Source organism: Phoenix dactylifera, chromosome 11 (genome assembly GCF_009389715.1).
Source record: "Phoenix dactylifera cultivar Barhee BC4 chromosome 11, palm_55x_up_171113_PBpolish2nd_filt_p, whole genome shotgun sequence".
Classification (NCBI taxonomy): Eukaryota; Viridiplantae; Streptophyta; class Magnoliopsida; order Arecales; family Arecaceae; genus Phoenix; species Phoenix dactylifera.
In genome coordinates, this window is record NC_052402.1 from 8,787,022 (window position 1) to 8,812,563 (window position 25,542).

Below are 25,542 nucleotides of genomic sequence, written 5' to 3' on the forward strand. Positions count from 1 at the left end.
AGCAGGAGACCTTGTCCTCAGAAGAGCCGAGGCCTCCCGACCAACCGAGCAAGGGAAACTGGCTCCAAACTGGGAAGGACCTTACCGAGTCACACGCATCCGTCGGCCCGGAACTTATAAGCTAGAGTCTCTAGATGGGACTCTCATCCCACGAAGCTGGAATTCTGAAAATCTCCGCGTGTACTACCAATAGTATTCCAAGGGATCCCCTACTGTAACCATTAAATTTTATTTGTAAAGGGCTTGTGCTTGTTCAAACTCACCGATTCTCCTATGTTGTCTCCTGGTGCCAGGCTCGTTCTCCATCGACCAACGAGCTCGGCTCGTTCTCCATCGACCAACGAGCTCGGCTCGTTCTCCATCGGCCAACGAGCTCGGCTCGTTCTCCTACCCCGACCTCGGCCGGGATGCCTCGAGACGTCGAGATGCCCCAATTCATCGGGATGCCCCAATACGTTGGGATGCGGTCTTCATTGACCAGACGAGCTCGGCTCGTTCTCCATCGACCAACGAGCTCGGCTCGTTCTCCATCGGCCAACGAGCTCGGCTCGTTCTCCATCGGCCAACGAGCTCGGCTCGTTCTCCTACCCCGACCTCGGCCGGGATGCCTCGAGACGTCGAGATGCCCCAATTCATCGGGATGCCCCAATACGTTGGGATGCGGTCTTCATTGACCAGACGAGCTCGGCTCGTTCTTCATCGACCAATGAGCTCGGCTCGTTCTCCATCGGCCAACGAGCTCGGCTCGTTCTCCATCGGCCAACGAGCTCGGCTCGTTCTCCTACCCCGACCTCGGCCGGGATGCCTCGAGACGTCGAGATGCCCCGATTCATCGGGATGCCCCAATACGTTGGGATGCGGTCTTCATTGACCAGACGAGCTCGGCTCGTTCTCCATCGACTTCAGCCAACGAGCTCGGCTCGTTCTCCCATTCATGATCAGCGAGAAGTCCGTGTTTGGCAAAAGCTGAATCTCTCTGCTAACGTCCTCAAAAAACGGAGCCCGAGCAGAGGAGCGTCTTCAAGTAGCCAGATGAAGTTCATAGCCTCGGCACAAGAGCGCTCACGGTACCAGGTACCCATTCGATTAATGTCTACATTATCTCATTTATTTTCATTCTTGATTAATTAATCCGATCATCCGCCTCGGCAACCCGAGGTCCGGGCTCGAAGTTCGCTAAGGAATCTTAAGTCTAGTGGCCTTATCCTAGGGCTCGGTCGAATTCCGAGTTAAACTCGGAGAGTCCCCCCCGAGCCCAAGCACGTCCTAGACATAAGCACCGCTATATTACTGGTCTTGGGCCCCTAGTTCAGCTGTGCCGAGCCATAACGCAAGTTCGGTTATATAGCGGACGAAGTTGGAGCCGCAGAACCTAATTCCTTAATATAAAAACGGATTCAAACGAAAGATCTTTAGTCAGCCAAAAATGGAATCAAAGCATAAGTCATAACAAATGTATATTCATTTTAAAAAGCCCATAGGCCAAGTACAAGAGTCCGGACTCGGCCTAAACAAGTATAAAGGCCATTCCGACTTACACAAAAAAAAAGAGAGCAGAAAGGAAAGGAGAACTATATAAAGGGCTCAGGCCCGGCGATTTCAGCAACGGTCGGCTCCTCTGCGGTCGAGGCCTCCACGGTAGCCTCGGGAACCGCCCCGGTGACCTCGGGGGCGATCTCGCCTTCTTCAGCTTGACCCTCCTGGTCGGCCTCGCCAGAGGTTGGAATCTCTGCCTCCGCCTCCGCTTCTGGATTTTCGACCCCAGCGCCTGGTTGAAGCAGGCTAAGGTCGAAGTCGGGAAGAAGTCGCCGCAACTGGTTGCGGAAGTCCTTGAAGCCCTGGATGAGCCCGTTGACGCCTTCCTCTTCCATCAAGTCGCGAAACTCTTCCGATTCACGGAAGAGCTTGACGGCGTCCTGGGCCTGCTCCCGGGCCTCCTTCTCCCGAGCCTCATGGTAGGCGGCCTTCCGCTCCAAAGTCTTTATTTCTCTTTCGCGGTCCGCGAGCAGAGATTGCACGTCAAGTAGACGGATCTCGAGATCTTGGACCTTTCTTCGAGCCTCCCCCACCTCCTGCTCGCGAATAGCGAGCGACGATTCGGCCTCCGTCCGGCGGGCCTCAGCGGCGCGCACTTCAGACCTGGTCAAAGTGTGCGCGCCCCTCTCCTCTTCAAGTTCGGCGACCAGAGCCCGAACCTCGTCCTCGGCCGCCCCTAGCTTCGCTTGAAGCACTTTCTGCTCGGCCTCGGACGCGAGAAACTTTGTTTCGGCCTCCTCACGCCCCCTTTGATGCCTTCGGGCCCGGTCCCGATAGTCCTGGATGATGTGAATCATCGTTTCGGTCTCGTGGAGGCGCTGCAAGAGGAACACGTAAGAAATAGTTTTAAGCCGAAACACAAATTTGCACAGAAATAAAAGCTGACTTACTCGGATGGAGGAGCAAATAGTGGAATCCATGAACTCGCCATAGTTCATGGACCGGATCTTGGCCTGGTCGGCCGGGAGCAGCGCGACCCGGAGAACTTCGCGCGCCACTTGTACGCTGTCGAGGGCCGAGTCGCCCTCAAAGACGGCCCATCCAGGAGCGTATGGCACCCGCTCCTGGGGGGCCGATGAACCCGACAGGCCGGCCTCGGCCTGGGTGCAGCCGACCCCGTCGCTTCCTGACTATTCCCCGGCTCGGAACCGGAGAGCTGGGGTCGGATTGGCGGCCGACTTGACCGCCGCATGGTAGAAGAAGGGAGCGAGCGCCAAATCTGTCGAAGTCCTCCCTCCCTGGTCAGAATTTGGAGCTTCCTGCCGACCAGAGATTTGCGAAATGGGCATCGGGCATGGGAGTGCCATCGTGGCTCCGCCAGAGCCTACGCCCTCTCCCCGACCAGCCTCAGGGCGCACGGGGCGAGGAGCGCGCACCTCAACCGTTGTGGTCGTCGAGGTCTTCGCCGAGGTCTTTGCTTTCTTCCTCGGCTCGGTCGGTTCTCCTGAGAGTTCGGCCGCCCTCTTTTGGAACCGGGCGTATAGGACCTCGCTCTTGGTCACCATTTTTGCGATATCTGCAAGGACGAGCAGGATTAAAACTTAGAAACTGTAACAAAATGAAAAAGACACCCTACTGCTACTCTTACCATGGGGACGCGCCGAGCTCAGCCCAACATTCACTAGAGCATCCTCACTGATGAGGCCGCTCAGTAAGATGCCGCCCCCAAGGTTGCGAATGGTGTCGAGGACCCCTTGCTCGCGCGAAGAAAGCTTAGGGACTTTATTGACAGACTTGAGTTGGGTTGGCCCCCACCTAGGGTTAAATCCCCATGTCCGTTCAGACCCCAGGAAGAAGAACTTCTTCTTCCAGTCATGAATGGAGGAGGGGGCACCCTGAAAAAGTGGCCGACCCACCCGAAGGGCGATATAGAGCCACTCTCCGTCTCCCGGGTTCGACTTTAACACAAAAAGTCGCCGAAAAACATTAACAGAGGTCGGAATCCCGTGCAGTAAGCACAACGACAGGAAACCGATCACTGTTCTCCAGGCATTCGGAGCGAGTTGCGCCGGAACCAGCTGGTATTCCGTTAGCAACTCATCCACGAAGCCGTGAAGAGGAAACCGTAGGCCAGCCCAGAGTGATTCCAGATACACTCCAATCCGGCCTACTGGAGGGTCGGTCACCCGATCCCCCTGCCTGGCGGGCTCCAACTGGAACCCTTGGAGAGGAAAAAACCATTCCTCGGTCATTTCCACCTCCAGTACACCCATGGTGGACTCGACTTCACTTGGACCGGAACCCATTAGGAAAAAGGAAAAGAGATTATTGGGAGAAAAAGAAGAAAAGGGAAAGGGACCTGTGAGACGCCGGGAACAAAAACCTCAGACTGAGAAAAACTGGAGGAAGAAGACAATAAGAAAGGAGAAGGAAGCCAGGTGAGGGTTTATATAAATCCCTCCAACGGCCCAGATCAGCAAAAAAAAAAAAAAAAAATGCTGCTCCCCATTCGGGTTACGACGCGTGTCAATCCAAAAGATAAAACGCCGCATTTATTCCGGGCTGACGCTTCGAACACAGAAGCGCCCTATCGAATCATACGGCCCCATCATGAGCCCACGACGCGAGGACGCCTCGGAGAAGGCGTCCCGATAATGAGGTATTCTCGGGAAAGAAGAAACGCCGCCTATTAAAGGCGTCTCAAAGCGCCCGATAATTCAAAAACGCGCAATAATTTCAAAATTTTCCATAATAACCCAACTAAAACTACTTTCCGCGCTCAAGCTAGTAGCCAGCTAGAACTAGGAAGTCGGGGGGTAGTGTTGGGAGATTACCCAAGTCACAACACCTCAGAGGCGCTCGACCGAAGAGCACCGACCAAAGAGGCGCTCGACCGAAGAGCGCCGACCAAAGAGGCGCTCGACCGAAGAGCGCCGACCAGAGAAGCGCTCGATTGGAAAGCGCTGACCAGAGACAAAAAGCGCCAAATAGAGGCGCTCGGCTGGAAGGTACTCGACCGAAGAGCGCCGACCAGAGAAGCGCTCGACTGGAAAGCGCCAAATAGAGGCGCTCGGCTGGAAGGTACTCGACCGAAGGGCACCGACCAGGAGCAATCCCGCCACAGGACACACCGCTAAGCGACCTGCTCGGCTCGGCACCTCCGCTAGGCCCATGCCTTAGCCGAATACCCAATCACCGCCTAATCCTCCAACAAGTCTGACAACCAAGTACGTAACTCCACTACAATCTGCCACCGTCCCTAAGTCATCAAGGCACGGGATCTCCACAGGAACTCGGCATGACCTGTCATTAATGCATAAGACCCCCTCGGGCCTCCGATGCACTCAGTCATTAAATGAACACAGCTCAAGACGATCTCCGGATCACTGAACCATCACAACGTATGGCTCACCCTGACCACCGGTTCACTCAGCAATTAATGAACTTACTATCTACGAACCCCCGGGCCTACCATAACCGGCGGTTCAACACACTCCAATGGGCCCAACCGACCGTGACAGCTCCCTGATTCCGGTCTGATCCGGCCTTATTCTCCACAACAACATTAATGAGCGTGATCGCGTCCAATTATTGCAAAAGGAGACAAACTCCCCTGTCACCTCCCAGGTAACGTTATGTCCCTCTATAAAAGGGGCGGGCCCTCTTCCACTACGACACACAGATTAGCTCCCTCTGACTTAAGCTTCGGAGGGCCGGTGCCGGATAATCCGGCCACCGGCTTTTTTTGCAGGACTACCCAGGGGAACACCGCCAGTCGGCGCACCGCCTCCCACCATCCCGGCAGCGGAACTCCTCCCCCTCCTTGGTCCGCGGCAGCCCCCGGGTCCAATTTCCAGCAACAATTTGTCACTAAGATAAGACCACTTGGATAATGAATCTTAACAAGCATGCTTTAACTTCATGTTTTGGCATCTCTTCATATATACCCGGGACAAACAAAACTGCTTACCAAATTATACAAGATCAAAGGAGAAAGCAACAAAAATCATCACTTAGAAACGGAAAATGCTTCGGGGTTCATTGGATTCGCAACTGCTGATTTAATAACTCCACAATCAACAAACTCCCTTTTAAGAATGGCAACAGATGGAGTATCCACAAATTTTGCCCTATTTGTACCAAACCCATTTAAAAATATTCCACCACCCGAACTGTTCCAAAGCCAATTAAAAATTTACCCAAAAATTTTAAACTTGTCCCAGCAAAAAACAGTAATTCCATTGGGAATCCGACCCGCCCGATTAATCTTTATTCGAGTCAAGTTATTCAGGTTGGATCAGGTACCCAAAAAAAAAAAAAAAAAGAGGGGTAGGGGGGGATAATATCAACTAAAAATGAGTATAAAGAATTTGGCAAACAATCTAAATAAAAATGATTTTTATAGCTTATAGTTAAAGATAGAAGTTAGATGCCTTTGAGGTTTGGGATTCAAGTCCTCTCACAATATATATTTTTATAAAATTTTATAAAATTTTTATATGTATGTGTGCATGTATGTATGTATGTATGTATGTATGCATGTGTGTGTGTGTATGTATGTGTGTATGTATGTATAATGTATGTTGGGTTGGGCCAGCAAGAAGATTGGGACTAAGGAGACAAAGAATGAAATTAAAAAAAGTATAGTCTGACATGACAGAATGGAACACCAACCAATAAGTGAGTAGGAGTTTTTCAACAAGTATTGCTCATACTCCTGGATCTTCACAGTGGCACCTCCACCACTATAGTGTAAGCTGGGAGCAACTCCAAAAATTCCAAGTGATGTCCAATCCCTTTGTCTCTCGGAAGCAAGAAAGAGAGCAGCAAGCGTAGGCTTCGATAGTGCATTTTGAGGCGCTAATGCTTAATTGCTTTGGCTCGCCCTTTTTTTCTTCATTTTTTTCACTTTAATATATATATATATATATATATATATATATATATATATATATATATATATATATATATATATATATAAAACTCGATTCAGAAAAGAAACAACGAGTTTCATGTCTGTTATAACTTGTTGCTGTAGCTGATCTACAGTAATCTAGTTCCATTCAAATCGAAGTTATTTAGATCAGACTTAGGTTACAACTGCAATTGCAGTTGCTATTTAGATTTTTTGGTGCTTGTCCAGGAGAGAAACAAAGAGCTCGCTTGTGCTATAGAGGATGTGCCGGCCTATTTGTTGTTGAGAATTCTTTGATCGCACTCAAGCCAATGGCACCAGCATATTATTCTTAGAAGAGAATTCAAAGTCCTCTCAATTTTCTGTTAATGTTTTCTTCATATCATATTATCCGTGAAATTATGTGGCAGATTTGAGCAAGAGGTGATTGGTTGTTTCAAATTTATAAAGCAAAATGCAATCTGGTATCTGCAAGTAATTGCCGAACGCTGGGTCTTCAATTATGATCGACTGATCACTGTAGCTGACTTGCTCCACGATATACGAGCGCCCATGCCCATAAAAGTGGACGATTGTTGCGGAGTTCTCGCAGGAGATCCTATGATGCTCCCTGCATTTAGGAGGAGCGGAGTCTGTGTGGAAAGGAAATCTTATTTCAATAGGAGAACAACTGCATGGTGGATTCGGTGGGCATGGACAATGAAAACCAGCATGGAAGACTGATGTAAATCGTGAACATTTTTTCTTACTTGGGTGTCAGATTTAAAAAGACAAGGCGAGCATCGTGGAAATTTCGGCTCTTCTTTTGAAGAATTCTTCATGTTTGATAAGGAAAGATCAACGGAAACCCTGCAGGTTTCTGGTCAACTGAAGACTTGGAAAATAACAAGATCTTTCACGGCAATTGAGAAGATTTTTCCTTTTGAGAAGAGGTGATTTGTTGGTTCAGGCTTACTCCTTTTGACTGGAGTGCTCTGTTAAGATTTTTCGTTCTAACTGCTATCTAACTGAAGATTTGTATTTTTGTTGGCATTGTTGCAGTCCATTTAATCTAAGATATAGCCTGATTCTAATGGAAAAATTCTTGTTTCTATGCGAGAGCATTATTGGCTTTTCCCTTTCTGCTTACAAATAGAGGTTTTGACGGTTTGAGTCTTAGAGTAGTGGTATCTCTCAAAAGTCCACCCCAAATATGGGTAAAAATTCCTTTAAGGTGAAAATCCCTCATAGTCTAATTAAAAATAAAAGCTCTTATCTTGGATGTAGTTTATTTTTTTTTTATTAATTTTTTTTAAGAAGTAAGATGGTGAAATCCCATCCAAAATCAAAATAGGCTCTAACTGGTTTTTAAAAAATATTAAATATTATAATAATCTACAATACATCTATTATCCTATTCAGTTCACATACCAATAGAAATTGTCAACCGGCAAGGCAGAGGAGTGTCTGCTTCCACATCCACTTTCCCCTTTCCCCTTTCCCCTTTCCTCGAACCTTCTCGCCATTAATCTCCTTCCTCTGAGCGTAATCCTTCAATTCTTCGTCCGACTCTGGAACGACTATGGGCAGCCCATTCTAGATGCTGCTGATGTTGCAGGGAAGGTGATAGCTCTCGCGGAAGCTATAATCCCGCACAACAGAGATCTCAGTGGAGAAAATGTGACAGCTCTAACCGAGGCCATGGATAAATTGAAAGCTACGAGGGCTGGCATCCTGGAAGATATCAACATCGCCGAGAGAGAAAGGAGCAAGCGCACTCCGGAAGTCGACGACTGGCTCAAGAGGGTGGAAGCGGAAGCAGGTGAAGCGGCCAAAATGGAAGAAGCCTGCCGGAAGAGGAAGAGGGTGTTGGGAGTCCCCCTCAACTGGGTCTCGAGCTACAAAGACGGCGAGAGAGCCACGAAGAAGGCTAAGGTGGTGGAGGAGCTGCAAACTGAAGCATGTTCTATCGTCGTCGCGAGGAGGTTGCCGCCGGCGTCGGTCCAGGAGATGCCTCCAATTCCCGGGTTGGTAGCAATTGAGTCAACTGTGAACGAAGTCCTGCTCCACCTCGATGATGATAGCGTGGGAATCATCGCGATTAGGGGCATGGGAGGGGTCGGAAAAACCACTCTCCTGAACCGCGTCAACAACAGTTTTCTCCCTGGCAGCGACAGGAGCTCGGAGTTCGACCATGTGATATGGACGGTGGCTTCCAAAGAGTGTACTCTGGAGAAGCTTCAGAAGGAAATAGCCAAGAAATTGAGACTGAATCTGGAGGCCCACGGACAGCCAGCGAACACGGTCCTCTTCGAGTACCTCAAGAGCAAGAACTTCCTGCTGCTGCTGGATGACCTGTGGAGAGGCTTCGAGCTGGAGGATGTGGGGATCCCGCGTCCCGGCACCGGAGGGAATCAATATAAGCGCAAAGTCATCCTCACTACCAGATCGGAGGACGTGTGCAGCAAAATGAGCGCCGACGTCCAGATCAAGATGAAATGCTTGGAGCAGCCAGAGGCGCTGGATCTGTTCAAATTTCATGTCGGTGAGAAGACCCTCATCTCTCGCCCTGACATACCTGACCTTGCAGGAGAGGTTGCGAAGGAGTGCAGAGGCTTGCCGCTTGCCCTCAAGACCATCGGAAGGGCCATGCGCGATCGGAGGGAACCAAGATACTGGAGGCACGTAATCGAGCTGCTGAAGGACTCTAAGCATGCTGAGATCCTACCGGAGGAGGGCGAAGAAAGAGATTTGTTTCGCATATTAAAGCTCAGCTATGATAGCTTGCGCGATGACAGGACGAGGCAATGCTTCTTGTCCTGTTGCTTGTGGCCCGAAGACTGTCAAATTTGGAAAGATGAACTTATAGACTGCTGGATGGGTCTAAGCTTAATCGATGAATCAAATGGGAATTTGTTCTGGGTTCACGAACACATTAGAATCTTGGAAGGAGTGTGCTTGCTGGAGCCTGGTGAATGGGAAGCGACGGTGAGAATGCATGATGTTATTCGAGACTCAGCACTATGGATCGCTTCCGACTGCGGGCAGAAAAAGAATAAATGGTTGGTTCAAGCTGGTGTTGGTCTGAGGAAACCAATAGATGTGAAACAGAAATGGGTTGAAGCAGAAGCAGCAGAAAGAATATCGCTAATGGGTAACGATATAGAAATATTGCCCCAATACCTTCCTGATCGACCGAGTCTCAAAGTCTTGATGCTCCAGCAGAACTACCGTCTCAAATGGATCCCACCTGACCTTTTCCATTGTATGCCTGCTCTAACTTACCTAGATCCATCCGATACCGGGTTGGAGGAGTTACCGAAAGAGATTGGCATACTAGTTCAGTTGCAGTATCTTAATTTATCCGTTACATACATCAAAGCATTGCCGAAGGAGCTGGCATGTCTTAAAGAGCTAAAATACTTGCTACTGAGATTGGTATATTCTCCCTTGAGAATACCTCGTGGTGCGATATCAAATCTTTCTAAACTGCGGCTGCTTGATCTCTATGGAACCGAGTATGAAGTCTTGCAAGTTGAAAGTGGCAGAGGTCGTGGTAATGAAGAGAATACAGCAAGTTTGGAAGAGCTGGAAGAACTGAACTCGAAGGTGATGTTGTCGACAACTCTTCAAATTACGGTACATGCAGTGCCGACCCTCCAAATGCTCTCCAGGTTTGACAACGTTGTCACCCAGCGACTCCACATAAAGAGGATGAGCAGCTCGGCATCCATCCAGTTGACACCATCCATCGTCAAAGCCCAACTTGGAAGCCTCAAGATGTTGAAGAGCCTGCAGAAGCTAACGATCCAACACAATGAGTCCTTGGTCGAGCTGGAGGTGGATGGGGAGGACCAGGATCATGACATGGATTGGCGACTTCCAGATCTTGAGGATCTCCATCTCCGTTACCTCACGAAATTAAAGGTGGTAAATTGGACGAGAGTATCAATCTCAGATTTCCTTCCGCAGCTGCGGTCTGTGACGATTGGAGAGTGCCCCGAGTTAGAGAATGCTAATTGGGTTCTGCTGCTCCCACTGCTCGAGACTTTAATGATATTGTCGTGCCCCAAAATGCAGCGAGTGATCGATGAATCAGTAGGTAACCATGTTGGCTATAACTCGGCACCTGCCTTCCGTTGTCTTAGGAGAATGATTCTGTTTGGATTAGGGAGCTTGACTAGCATCTGTGATCGGACAATCAGTTTCCCTTTTTTGGAAATCATTGAAATTGGTTGTTGTGACGAGCTGAAGCAGCTGCCCGTCAGGATCATGGGGAGCAACTTACGGGAGATACGTGGCAGTAATAGATGGTGGCAAAGCTTACAGTGGCAGGATGAGAACGTGAAAGCCTCCCTCCTCCCCTATTTCAGGATGACCACGTCCACGTCCATACAATGAATGCTCATATTATCCATTTCAAATGCCTTACAGATCAAGGATATGGTAAAGGCGTCACAAGCAGTATCCACAATACTGCACCCGAACGCGGGACATCCGAAATAATTGCGTGACGCGTTCTAGCGGTCAATTCGCGCAATCTTCTTCGAGTGAAGCGTGCATTTGAGCTGATCAGAGTGATATTTGTGCTACTTTTAGCATCAAAGCATTTCACCCCTTGTTCATGATTGCGGGCATTCCTCTGGTACTTTAATTTTCATAGATTAGGGTATGATGTTATACTGATTTTGCTTATGCCTAAGCTTGGTTCTAGATCTTCAGATAATTTTTGTTAGATTTAATTCAAGTAACAATAGAAGAATTTGGATCCAAAGATGATATTTGTTATATGTTTCTTAGCTTTCTTCTCCTTTAAGCTCCGAATGAATTACAAAATTGCAGAATATGACTTAAATAATTGGGTTAAAAATTCATGCATGAATCCCTCAAACCTTCCCTTCGTATTTCCATATATGTTGAATTTTGCAGGGATGATACCTTCATGGTCCCAGCACACTACAAGAAAAACTATCTTTCCCGACTTTTGTCTGCCGACGCTAAGTAGAAGCATCGGTAATTTTTTAGGAAGTCTGGCTTCCGCCGACGCTTATAAGCGTCGTTGAAACCCGTAGCTTGGGCCGATGCTTTTAAGCGACGGCGGAAGCAAAAATCCTTTTTTTTTTATTTTTTTTCTCCCAACGACGCTTTAGAAAGCGTCGTCGGAGGCCATTATCCCCCCCTCCCCTCCTCCCTGCAAATTCCTCCCGATCCCTAACCCATCCAGCCGCCCCCCTCCCCTTCTCTCTCCGCCGCTCGCCCCCTCCCCCCTCCTCTCTACAAATCCCCTCCCCTCTCCCGATCCCTCAAACCCCCTCCCTTACAAATCTCTAACCCCCTCCCGATTCTTGATTAGATTCCTTCCAAGAAGCGTGAGAGAGAGAGAGAGAGAGAGCGGCCACCCAGGCCCCCGATCCCTCTTCTCCGGCGTCGATGGAGTTCGATGGAGCTTCCTCCCTCTTCTCCGGCGTCGGCTTCATGCCTTCTCAGGCCACCCAAGCCCCCGATCCCTCCTCCTATTATAAATTAGAGCAGCGCACAAAAGAGATGAAGGGAATCAACAACGCCAAGCTCATCCTCCTGCAGTCCTCCAAGCAGGCAGGTGGCGGAGGCGGCGCCGGCGGTGGATCCACGGCGGCGCCCATGTTGTATCTCCTGGGGTCTCATCACCGTCTCTGGCTCATCGCCTTCGCCTCCTTCTTCACCTTCGCCGCCCTCCTCGCCTTCGTCACCACTACCACCACCCCTCGAGACCCCGGCCTCTCCTCCTCTAACCAATTTGCCCGTGCCCCTTCTTCCTTCCGACACAACTCCCGTCTCCCCGACCCCGTCTTTGACGCCCTCGTCAACTACGCCGCCACCTCAAATTCCAGCGGCAAGATGGGAGACGCCGACCTCCGCACCATCGCCGCCGTGCTCCGCCGCCGCGCTCCCTGCAAATTCCTCGTCTTTGGCCTCGGCCACGAGACCCCTCTCTGGCGCGCCCTCAACCACGGCGGCACCGTCTTTCTCGACGAGAACGAGTACTACATCGCGCACCTCGAGGGCCGCCTCCCGGGCCTCGAGGCCTACGACATCGCCTACACCACCAAGGCCCGAGAGATGCCCAACCTCATCGCCGCCGCTAGCCGCAGCCGCCGGGGGGACTGCCGCCCCGTCCAGAACCTCCTCTTCTCCGACTGCCGCCTCGCCCTCAACGACCTCCCCAACGCCCTCTACGACATCCCCTGGGACGTCATCCTCGTGGACGGGCCCCGCGGCTACGCCTCCACCTCCCCCGGGAGGATGTCCGCCATCTTCACGGCAGCGGTGATGGCCCGCTCCGCCGGCCCGGGGCCCACCGACGTGCTGGTCCACGACTATGAGCGCGAGGTGGAGCGGGTGTGCAGCGAGGAGTTCCTCTGCAACGAGAATCTCGTCGCCAACACCGGCCGGCCCACTTCCTCATCCCCGGCGGCAACGGCGCCACCCGCGACGACTTCTGTGCCAACAGCACCATCGCTGAGGCCGCCCAGTAATTTTTTTTTTCTTTTTTTTTACAGGGGACAGCAAGGTTTTCTTGGGTATTTTTATATTTTTTCCATAAAAAAAATTTATGACGACGCTTTAAAGCGTCGCTAATTGAATTGGTTGAGGAATTTTAGCGACGCTTAAAAGCGTCGCTAAAAATAACCTTTAGCGACGTTTTTCAAATGCGTCAGCAATTTTTTTTCCACTCCAACATAGCCGACGCTTTGGTGACGCTTTGAAAAGCGTTAGGAAGAAAATTACCGACGCTTATAAGCGTCGGTTAAAGCCTCAAAAAGCGTCGCCAAAGCTCCTTTTTCTTGTAGTGGCAGCGGCGGCTTATGTAACAACCCAAAACCTCATCCAAAATGGCTAGCTGGAAGGTATTATTTGGGTTCCTTGATCCTGTACAAGTACCCAAGATCTACCCAGCAAATAACCGATGTGGGACTAAACACATGCCCGCACGGGTCCTCACATACTCCCTCCGTTCAAGCCCTGACGTTCTCGTCAGGCTAAGGATTCAAATCTATTCAAATCTAATCACAAACACCACGATTGGCCCGTGGTCAGCCCCAATGGATCCGTGCTGCAGAGTCCCCTAGTCCACATAGGTTATGGGCCGGGTCCGCTTTGATACCATTTGCAACAACCCAGAACTTCATCTAAAATGGCTAACCGGAAGATATTATTTGGGTTTCTTGATCCTGTACAAGTACCCAAGTTCTATCCAGTAAATAACCGATGTGGGACTAAACACATGCCCGCACTTCCTCACAGCTTATGCCATGGTCTTTGCTGCTCACCATGAACAGCCTATCAAGAATGCAGCGTTGGAGGCAATGTATGACCTTTCCACAAGTTCACAGCTCTTACCGATGGCAAATGAAGATGGTAGGTTCATGCACTTTGCACTTCATTTTAATATCATGACTATCAATCACAGTCATGGGATGAACTGGAGATGCAATTTTTTAGCACTAGAAAGTTTAGATTTTATACATGTGCTTTACAATGATGCACTAATTAAGTGAATCAAGATTATGAAACGACGCATTGTTTAATGGTTGCAAGGGAGTCGGCTATATTGACGAGCAGTTCACCAGCAAAGGAGCTGTTGGCTTGGTTAGGTGTGGCAAACCGGTCTGACTCGATGTTTTAAAACTGGGTTATTTGTCCTCCTGTCCACATTGTTATCTTTCTCATGTTTTAAATAAAGCAGTAGTCTCATCTTTCATAGACGCCGAAGAGCAGAACTTGGATGTTTGTATGTATTGCAGATCGTTTAGTTTCTCTTAATTTCTAAAGCGGCATCTACTCTATTGCTTCATTTGATGCTATGGTTAATTTTATTTGTCGATTATTTATTACTTTCTATCAGATCTTAAACTCAGCAAACAACATTTTTTTTTTGAGTGTTACAATAAACAACAATATTAAGCACTAACATAAATGAGTTTTGTTGCGAAATTAACTATTAGATTAGTGCACTATAATTGTCAATAAGAATAGATGAGTAATACGTAAAATAAGTGTTTGATATGGAAATCATGCAAAAATAATATAAATATGAAAACAAAGTTGCTGGCCTGGGATCAAGGTGTGTATTCGCTGTCCTAAAAGTTCATCGTTTCAATGACTGGTGAACCCCTTATGATCAAAAATATCTCTTACACTTTGGAGGAATCTGGTCTAAACTCCAAGATTGCTGTCAAGTAATTAAAATCCCAGCTCTTTAATGGCCTCTGTGGCTCCTCCACTCCTGTCAGACTACAATTGCAGTATGCCCAGACAGAATGTGTGTATGTATGTGTAATGTATGTTGGGTTGGGCCAGCAAGATGATTGGGACTAAGGAGACAGAATGAAATTAAAAAAAATATAGTCTGACATGAATGGAACACCAAGCAATAAGTGTGTAGGAGCTTTTCAACAAGTATTGCTCATACTCCTAGATCTTCACGGCAGCACCTCCACCATTATAGTGTATGCTGGGAGCAACTCCAAAATTTCTAAGTGATATCCAATCCCTTTGCCTCTCGAAAGCGAGAGAGAGCAGCAAGCAGAGACATCGATAGTGCATTTTGAGGCACTAACGTTTAATTGCTTTGGCTCGCCCTTTTCTTTTTTCATTTTTTTTATTTTAATACACACTATATATATATATATATATATATATATATATATATATATATATATATATATATATATATATATATATGTATGTATGTATGTATATACATACATACATATATATATACATACATATATCTATATAAGCTAATTTCCACTGTTACAGAATGAATGGTCAAGAAGTACTCGCGAGCGATCAATGGCCTCCCTAGAACACTCGTACGGACTGAAAGAACGAATTCCTTTCAGCCAACTTATATATATATACATACATATATGTATACATACATATATCTATATATATATATATATATATATATATATATATACATACATATATGTATACATACATACATATATCTATATATATATATATATACATACATATATGTATACATACATACATATATATATATATATATATATATATATATATATGTATGTATATATATATATATATATATATGTATATATATATATATATATGTATGTATGTATGTATGTATGTATATATATGTATACATACATATCTATGTATGTATATATATGTATACATACATATCTATGTATGTATATATATGTATACATACATATATATGTATGTATATATATGTATACATACATATATATGTATGTATATATATGTATGTATGTATACAACTCAATTCAGAAAAGAATTAAATAGCGAGTTTCATTTCTGTTATAACTTGTTGCAGTAGCTGATCTACAGTAATCTAGTTCCATTCAAATCGAAATTATTTAGATCAGACTTAGGTTACAACTGCAATTGCAGTTGCTGTTTAGATTTTTTGGTGCTTGTACAGGAGAGAAACAAAGAGCTCGTTTGTTGTGCTATAGAGGATGTGCTGGCCTATTTGTTGTTGAGAATTCTTTGATTGCACTCAAACGAATGGCAGTAGCATATTATTCTTAGAAGAGAATCACAGTCTTCTCTCAATTTTCTGTTAATGTTTTCTTCATGTCATATTATCCGTAAAAATATGTTGCAGATTTGAGCAAGAGGTGATTGGTTGTTTCAAATTTATAAAGAAAAATGCAATCTGGTATCTGCAAGTAATTGCCGAACCCTGGGTCGTCAATTTTGATTGACTGATCAGTGTAGTCGATTTGCTCCACGATAAACTGGCGCCCATGCCCATAAAAGTGGACGATTATTGTGGAGTTCTCGCAGGAGATCCTATGATGCTCCCTGCATTTAGGAGGAGCGGAGTCTGTGTAGAAAGGAAATCTTATTTCGATAGGAGAAATACCGCATGGTGGATTCGGTGGGCATGGACAAGAAAGACTGGGGAAACCGAAGAAGATGAAGGAGGGGACGATAAGGCAGGAAAAGAAAGAGCCATAAGAAATTAACGCTAGCCTTGCACCACACCGCACCGGCAACCCCCAGCCCAGTTTAAGCTCTATACCCACAATGACTTGAAGCAAAAACAGTTTATATTCCAATATTCTCCTCCCAAGACCAGTTGTCGACTTGGACCGGTAAGATCCGAAAACAGAGAACTTCTGCTCTCATACCATGTTGAAATCATTACTTGTCTTAAAAGCTTAAGTTGATAGGATGAGATAGATTTATTTTTATATTTTATATTTTTTTACAAACAATACCGGATAAAAATATGTTGGGAGGGGGATGGGGTCGCGCCAACTGAGCATCCAAACTCTATAAACCATCAGCCTGCATGCCTTTCAAAGCACTCGGTGGATTTGCACGAAGGAAGGTGAACCCTTCTTTCTCGCGAAAGATATGGCCCGACCTGCTGGAAGCCTGGAAGGGTAGGACGCTTCCATAAAGTCGGAGAAAAGCAGCATGGAAGACTGATGTAAATCGTGAACATTTTTTCTTACTTGGGTGTCGGATTTAAAAAGAAAAGGCGAGCATCCTGGAAATTTCGGCTCTGTTTTTGAAGAAGTCTTCCCACTCCGGCCGGACATACTTCAGCACCGATCAGGCCAGACCTCGATCCTGCTAGAAGTCAGTCCAATCACGGACTTTGCCGAAGGCTCAGCCGACCTCAGCCGGATCTCTCCGCTACTACGACCTGCGGCAACCCCTTTCTGATGCTTAAAATGACGTTCCGGACCCGAGCTCGGAGCGCCCTGCTGCGTCAACTGCGAGCCAAGGAGCTTTTTCGACCGCAGGACTATACGACGACGCGCCCCGACCAAGCTCGGGGCGTCCTTATATTCGCCAATACGCCCCGGCCAAGTTCGGGGCGCCTTTATATTCGCCGACACGCCCTGAATTGAGCTCGGGGTGCCTTTATATTCGCCGACATGCCCCGACCTGAGCTCGTGGCGCCCTTATACTCGACAACGCGCCCCGGCCGAGCTCGAGGTGCCCTTGATATTCGACGACGCGCCCCGGCCAAGTTCGGGGCGCCCTATACAACAACATGCCCCAACCCTCGAGTTCGGAGCATCCTATAGAGCAGACCTCAGAATTGGAGAGGCTAAGCCAACCTCACTAAACATATGTCGCGGCTTCTGAGCGAGCCTGACCTCAACGCCCACTAGGCTGACCTCGCCGAGTATATGATGCGACCTCTCATCGAGGTCGACCTCGCCCACGGCCGCATCCACGTGCGCGCCCACGCCCGCATACGTGGGGTCGTACATTACAACTTCATCGCGCAATACTTTGCTTGCTGGCCAACGACAACCAAGGACGACGCCATGCTGCCCCAGCCATATCCTGCCACATCTACCAATGCCTTACTGATCACAAGAACGGCCTATGCCGTGCACCTCAAGCAAGCTCTAGTTGCGCACCATCTGGCTAAAAGCCATCTCCTTCCATGATGGGAACGGGTCATACCTCCGCCATCTGGGCAGCTCTACGGAGAATATAAATAGCCTCATCAGGTAACGCCAAAAGGACTTTTTGGACCAAAGATCTTCTTAGCTAATACGTCTAAACACACGCTCGCACAGGTCCTCACACTCGAAGAATCTCAACAACTCAAACTTGGTTATGGCTAGTAAAATTTTGATCCAATATGAGCTCTAGTTGACCCAATATAGGTTGGAACGCTAGATCCCAAATTTATGGCTAACGGATAAGAACATCTGTTTGAGTAGTGCTAAATACAACCTCACAATCATGATTACTTGAAGTCTAAAATATAGACATGTTCAAGTGAATTTATGGTAAGATAATTCAAAACTATCATGTATTATGGTGGAGCAAGAAACTTTTGCAACATCTTTTCCCCGTAACATGGTTTCTTTGTAGCTAGCACGCGGTAATCTTCTAAAAGAGAAAAAAATAGTACAAGTTTTTTTTTTTTTGGCCCCTTCTTTTGGGTGGTTATTATTGCTTAGTACAATTGTTTTTGGCCCCTTCCTTAGATACTCCTGAAAAATCTCTATTCAAAATAGAATCATCTATTTTATTTCTAAATTTACATCATGGGCTAAGCTTACATGATTTATTAGATCCCGCGCTCACTTCAAGTTGTAGAAATTTAAACTATATCCATTATAATATTGTAACAAGTAGAACAAATAGTCATTTCGTTATACGAGGATATATAGTGACAGATTTTTTTTTTTTTTGGTTTTTGTTTTTTGAGGTTCTTGAGTGTAGCATCTTATAAGTATATATATATATATATATATATATATATATATATATATATATATATATAAACCCTTATAATATCAATGTTCATATGTGACATCTCTTTGCACACAGAGCTCGATTCAACAACATTTGTCACTAGGATATGACCTCTTGTATAATGAATCCTAACAAGCTTGTTTTAACTTCATGTTTTGGCCTCTCTTGAATCCTTGATATCCAAGACAAACAAAACTCTGTTCCAAGTTATAACCAGCTCAAAAGAGAAAGTTGCAAAAGTCATCAATTAGAAATGGAAAATGCTTCTAGCTTCATTGGACTCACAAATGCTGATTTAAGAACTCCACAATCGGCCAACTTTCTGTATTCGGCAACAAATCATGTATGTTGTACCAAACTCTTCTTACCATATGGCAAGAGAATTGTTTGTATGCACATAATGAGAAACTTGTAGCCTTACTCAAAATTGCGAGGATAACATCACGTTTTTAGTTATCTCAAAAAAAAAAAATTTCGTGCTTTTATTATCTTGTTTTTCTTGGTTGTTTATTCGAAGAAGTTATTATAAACATGGTCAGAAGACTGGGATTGCTTAAAGTAGGTATGTAAATGGCATACTCTCAAAAGGAATAATTTAAATTAATTTTGATAATTTTGTTGACCTCGACTAAATTCTTTTCACATGCATGTGGTCACCAGCCCAATCCCATAAAGCCCAATTTGGGCTTTTTGGAAAAGAAATTCTATTTAAGCAAGAAGAGTTACTTCCATATATCCGATGTGAAACAAAAAGAAAAAAGTTTCAGAGCCTTTGAAATTCTTAACAGGATAAGATTATTTTTTTATTTTTTAAAATTTAAATCATTTTATAAATTTAAAACTCTTAACATTTCGGGCATGATACACTCTTTTCATATACATTGGTTGTGAGACTTGGTGTTCATCCTAGGACTTAGATGAGTCCTCTTAGCTAGTTTCAAAATTCAACCATATTTCAATACGTGAAACAGGCTACATGCAGTCGAGATCATCTGTTATATGTTTTCCATTTCGAATAGTAGATAGCTGTCCTTACCTTTCTTCAAAAAAGACATGTCTTCTATATTCTACCAGATAAGCGTAAGCTGTTGAAGCTTAAGTAGGGACAGCTGGATGAGATTCATGGGGGCAAGGAATATGATGCTGCTATCTTGATCACTACGCCTCATTTCTCCATGCGAACAATCAAACATGCATTTGTAATCAGAGGATTCCATGAACAAGTCTAAGGTGAGGGCAGGAACGCTCAAAATGTTTCGGGCTTAAATGGGTTAAGTAGGTTGTCCGGCCCGTGAACTGATCTAAGATGAGAGCAGTAATTGCGTCGAAGTCTTTTGTACCAATTTTAGAAGATTTATCATCTTTACTAATTGGCACCCTCAAGTTAAACTCCATGATAATGGGGTCCACAACATTTATCTAATGCTCTCCAGCTTTTGAAAACTGCGTGTATCCCACTTCATCAACAATTTAACACTAGTTCAAACTTTTTTACTTCCTGGTGAGAACAGGCCACCCGATTTTGCATGGAAAGAGAGGAGAGGGGCCGCCCGTATCTATAGCCATCTCATTGTCATTAAAAGCAACTTGACATTCCACCACCTCACGAATAGGTGGTGGGAACAGGGAAGGCCATCCGATTTTGCATGAGAAGGGAGGGGAGGGCCGCCCGTATCTATTGCCGTCCCATTATCATTAAGTCCAATATGACATTCCAACCCAAAAAGTCTTTTTACTTCGTGGTGAGAACAGAAAAAACCACCCGATTTCGCGTGGGAAGGAGGGAGAGGGGCTGCCTGCACCTATAGCTATCCCATCGTCATTAAAAGCGATATGACATTCTACCACTGGGGCTGTCAACATGCCGAGTTGCTCAGGCTCGGCTCGGTAAAAGTCCGGCTCGAGATCGGCTCGTTAGTCAAACGAGCCCGAGCCCGAGCCCAAAATGAGGCCCGTTTAAATCTGAGCCCGAGCCCGAGCTCGAGCCCGAGCAGCTCGCGAGCCCAAAAGAGAGCTCCAAAATCGAATTGGATTGGTTTGGGTTCGGACTTAGCCCGTTAACCCAAACCCAATCCGTTTATCCTTCCCTCCCACCTCCTCTTTTTTTTTTCTTTTTTTCTTCTCCTTTCTTCTGGGTTTCTCCAGAAGCGTCCGGTGTCCCTCCCCTCCCCTCTTCCGGGTGTCCTTCCCCTCCCCTCTTCCGGGTGTCCCTCCCCTCTCGCCTTCCTCCTCCGCCGCCGATGCCTCGCTGCCTCCCTCCGCCGCCGATGCCGAGCTCGGTTCCGGAGGTTTCGATCGGAGACTGGATAGGGTTGTCCCTCCCCCTCTTTCTTCTCTGTTTCTCCCCTCTCTCTTTTCCCGTCTTTGCCGACTCCTCCACCGGCGACGGCGGCGAGACTGCAACAGAGGAGGAGAGTCCCTCACACGGGAGGGTCGGGCTACGGCCGGCAATGCCCGCGGGCGAGCCCGCGGCGTCCTCGGCCGTGCCTGCGGCTGAAGCCCATGCCGGCGGTGCTCGCGGTCGAAGCCGGCAGCCGCCGCACACGACAAGGTGAGTCATTCTTCTCTCTTTTTTTTTATTTCTTTCTTTTTATCCTTCTTTCTTCTCTTCTTCTTCTTCTCTTTCTTTCCTTCCTTCATTCTTCTCCAACGAACCGCCGGAACTGAGCTCGGCTGGCGGCTGCTCGTTCTTCTCTCCGACGGTCGACGGAGACAGGGACGGAAATGGGGATAGGGCGGGCTCGGGCTCGTGCTCGGGCTCGCCGCTCGGGCTCGGGCAAACGAGCTTCACGAGCCTGAGCCCGAGCTATGCCGCCTGAGCCCGAGCCCGAGCCCGAGCCCAATACTGGGCTCGGTACCGAGCCCGAGCCCGAGCCCGAGCCGGAAAGTTGGTGAAACGAGCCGAGCCGAGCCTGCGGAGGCTCGGGCTCGGCTCGTTAACAGCCCTATCCACCACCTCATGAATAGGTTGTGAGAGCAAAGAAGGCCATCCGATCATATGTAGGAGATATTCCTCCCATCTTTTACTCTTTGCTTTTCTTTGATTTGGCTGGATGTACTCAAGTTAGAGTTATATGAAATGCCGTTTCTACCAAAAAAAAAAAAAAAAAAAAAAAAAAAAAGAAGAGAAGGCCATCCGATTTCGCATAAGAAGGGAGAAAAGAGGCCGCCCGTATATATAGCCATCCCATCATATTTAAGGACGATATGACATTCCGCCAGTTGCATCTGGGGAGGCATGATCTAGGGCTTGGGTAAATACTGTTGTACCTCTTTCTATCTCTTTCTGCCGCTTTTCTTTCTGTTGCCCTTTTTTTTTAATAAAAAATATTTTTAGCTTGATTTTTATTGGTAGATTGTAGGGCTGCGAGGTACGGACCTAAACAGATAATTCAGATTCGGATCAGATCGAATCAGGTCGTTAGATAAACGATCCAAAATTGATCCAAAAAAATGGATCAGATCGTTTACAGATCGGGTTGAGATTCGGTATACCCAGAAGGGATCGGGTTTACTGAATCTTAGCCCGATCCAGACCTGATCTAATCCATTTTTTTGAATCAATTTTGAATTGTTTATCCAATAACCCGATCCGATCTGAATTATCTGTTTAGGCCCGCAGCCCGCAATCCACCGATAAAAATCAAGTTATAAAATTATTTTTTATTAAAAAAAAAGGCAAATGCAGCAAAAGAGGCGGGGGAGTGGTATAGTAATACTGACTTTAAGCTCTAGATCACGCCTCCCCACTCCGCAGGGCAACAACCGATCGTCATATGACAGGTGGCGGTATGTAATCTCACCCTTAATGATGAGGTGGCTAGCCCCTCTCCCCCTCTTTCCAATGCGAAATCGGATGGCCTTCCCTCTTCTCGAGGTAAAATAATAATAATAATAATAATGACTTAGGCCCTGTTTGGGGGAGCTTTTGGAGGGCCAGAAAGCACTTTCTGGCCCTCCAAAAGTACTTTTAGATGAAAAACTGTGTTTGGTAAATTTTTCAAAAAGCTGTTTCAGCTTTTGCGGGAAGCTGAAAACAGCTTTTGGGAGGAAGCTCCAATTTGGAGCTTTTGAGAGGAAGCTGTTTCAGCTTTTTCGGAAAGCTGTATTTTTGACAAAAATGCCCATATTAAAATAACATAATTACATAGTTTGTCCCTTTATAAACCTAAAAATCTGCTGGAACCAAGAACCTTAGCCGTCAGACTCCCTTCCATAAGAAAAGGTATTTTTCTTTTCAATTTTTGTATGCATCTCTTGAACCACATTTTAGAAGAAAATTTTTTTAATCCTTTTCCATACCTTCCAAAATCAATCTATTGTTTTTTTTTTTTATCATCAACCTTGCGGCCCACGCTGAGGTCCTCCTCGAGCGTGGACTACGAAGAAGAGCCCCTGGACCGCGGAAAATTATTTTATGGAAAATTATGGAAAATTATTTGATACTAATAATTATAATATTTTATACCTTTATTTTTGTGTTATACTATAAATATAATATCATATTATATTATATCATAATACATTAATATGTTATGTTAAATAATTTAATATTATGTTATATTATGGAAAATTAATTTATACTAATAATTATAATATTTTATACCTTTATTTTTGTATTATACTATAAATATAATATCATATTATATTATATCATAATACATTAATATGTTATGTTAAATAATTTAATATTATGTTATATTATGGAAAATTAATTTATACTAATAATTATAATATTTTATAACTTTATTATTGTATTATACTATGAATATTATATTATATTACATTACATTATAATACATTAATATGTTATTTTAAATAATTTAATATTATGTTATATTATGGAAAATTAATTTATAATAATAATTATAATATTTTATACCTTTATTATTGTATTATACTATAAATATTGTATTATATTACATTACATTATAATACATTAATATATTATTTTAAATAATTTAATATTATGTTATATTATGAGAAATTAATTTATACTAATAATTATAATATTTTATACTTTTATTATTGTATTATACTATAAATATAATATATATTATATTATATCATAATACATTAATATGTTATGTTAAATAATTTAATATTATGTTATATTACCAAATATTAATTTACTCTAATAATTATATTACTATTATGCTATATTAACATAATATTATTTTATATTACAATAATATTATACTATATTGTATATTTATGTATTAATTTATGTTATGTTTTATTATGTTCTGTTGTATAATACTATGCAATGTCATTTATGGTAATTTTGTCATACAAAAGTACTTTCTCAGTTTGTTTACCAAACACAAAACAAAGTACAACAGCACTTTACGAATATAGTTACCAAACAGCAAACAGCTTTTTATAACAGCTCTACTTCTCTACTTCCAACAGCTCTACTTCTAACAGCTTTACTGCCAACAGCTCTTCCAAACAGGGCCTTAGTGACTTAGTGTCATGTCGCTCTTAATAATGATGGAACGGCTATTGATATGGGCAGCCCCTCTCCACCGCTTTTCATGCGAAATCAGGTAGCCTTCCTGTTCTCGAAGCAAAAAAAAAAAAAAGAGATAATAGCTTAGCGTTATGTCGCCCTTCATAATGATGGGACAGTTATAGATGGGTGGCCCCTTTCTCCCTTCCCATGCAAAATTGGATGGCCTTCCCTGTTCTCACCCCAAAGTAAAAAAAAAAAAGAAATGGAAGGAGCCGCAGCGGCGGCGGCTGCTGCTGTTTCGATTCCGGAAGGACGGAGGATTCGCTAAGATGGAGAACTTGTGAATCTTATCCGAGAGGCAGCAACTTTATGTCTCACCTTCATTCATAAATTAAAACAGTAAATTCGGATTCGATCCGACCCACACTCAAATTTTAGAGATAGAGTTTTGGTTATACATAGATCCAACAATGATCCGTTGGATCAAAAATTATAATTATGGACCTGATCCGATCCTGTTGTAGATCGGATCGAGCCTGGATCCAAATAAGAAACCGGATCGAATCATGGTCACTCAAAATCTGTCTCAACCAATTTGTACCTTTTCTTGCAACCAGAGCCGGCCCGAGCGTTAAGACGATCGAGACGGTCGCCTAAGGCCTCGGACCAATGACTATGAAAGCAAAGGCCCATATAAAATATGAACAGGAGCTGGCTACGAGTCTTCCCCCTTGATGGAAGGGACGTGGAGAGAGTTTCTTGGCCTGCAGAGGGGCAATTTGGAAAGTTGGGGACACTAGTTTTGTTTTGGGTGGAGAAAGAGAGAAGGAATTTGGTTGGCTTGATACACGTCTGAAGCCACTCGTATCTTTCATCCTTTCTCTTTTTGGTTTTGGTCATGGTTTTCCTTTTCTCACATTACTCCTGATCCAGCTGGGCCATCAGGAAGAAAGCCTAGAAAGATAGGGGGATTGGAGATCGACTTCTTGGAGGGTGAAGATTCTTTTAATTTTCTCCTCTCGATTTCTTCTCCCCCTCTTCGTTGGTAGAGAGAGAAAAGGAGGGAGATTGGAGATTGAATGGCTGCTGTGCCGTGATGTTGCGGTTGCTGCTTGGGTACCCGCTTGAAGGGGAGATGGTGCGATGGGACTTTTATTAATTAGATGGAGTGAATTTCACACAATGCCTCTAAGATTTCTTTCTGGACAAATTCTTTTGTTTACTTTGACGATGAAGTGCCGTAGGATAACCTTTTTCCCTTTTCTGCTCTTGCTTGACATGATAAACACTGCTGCCAAGCATTATCTCAGTTATTTAATCAATTTTATGGGCCTTCTTTTAGCATAATTATTTTTCAAACCTTTATTTAAAAATTATGTTAAATTGGAAAGATTTTTTTTGCCAACATTTATTGTATTTATGTATTTTTTTTAAAATA

The 25,542-nt window shown here is 45.0% G+C and overlaps 1 protein-coding gene and 1 pseudogene across 1 annotated transcript in view; both read left to right on the forward strand.

Moving 5' to 3' along the window:
• LOC103706817 (probable disease resistance protein At5g63020) overlaps nt 1-25,542 on the forward strand; it is a 30,949-nt gene that overhangs the window by 1,394 nt on the left and 4,013 nt on the right. The window contains exon 2 of the mRNA XM_039132073.1: nt 7,808-8,674. Coding sequence (XP_038988001.1) covers nt 7,808-8,674 — 867 coding nt within the window. The remainder of the gene's footprint in view (nt 1-7,807; nt 8,675-25,542) is intronic.
• On the forward strand, nt 11,896-12,916 carry LOC120112366 (annotated as a pseudogene).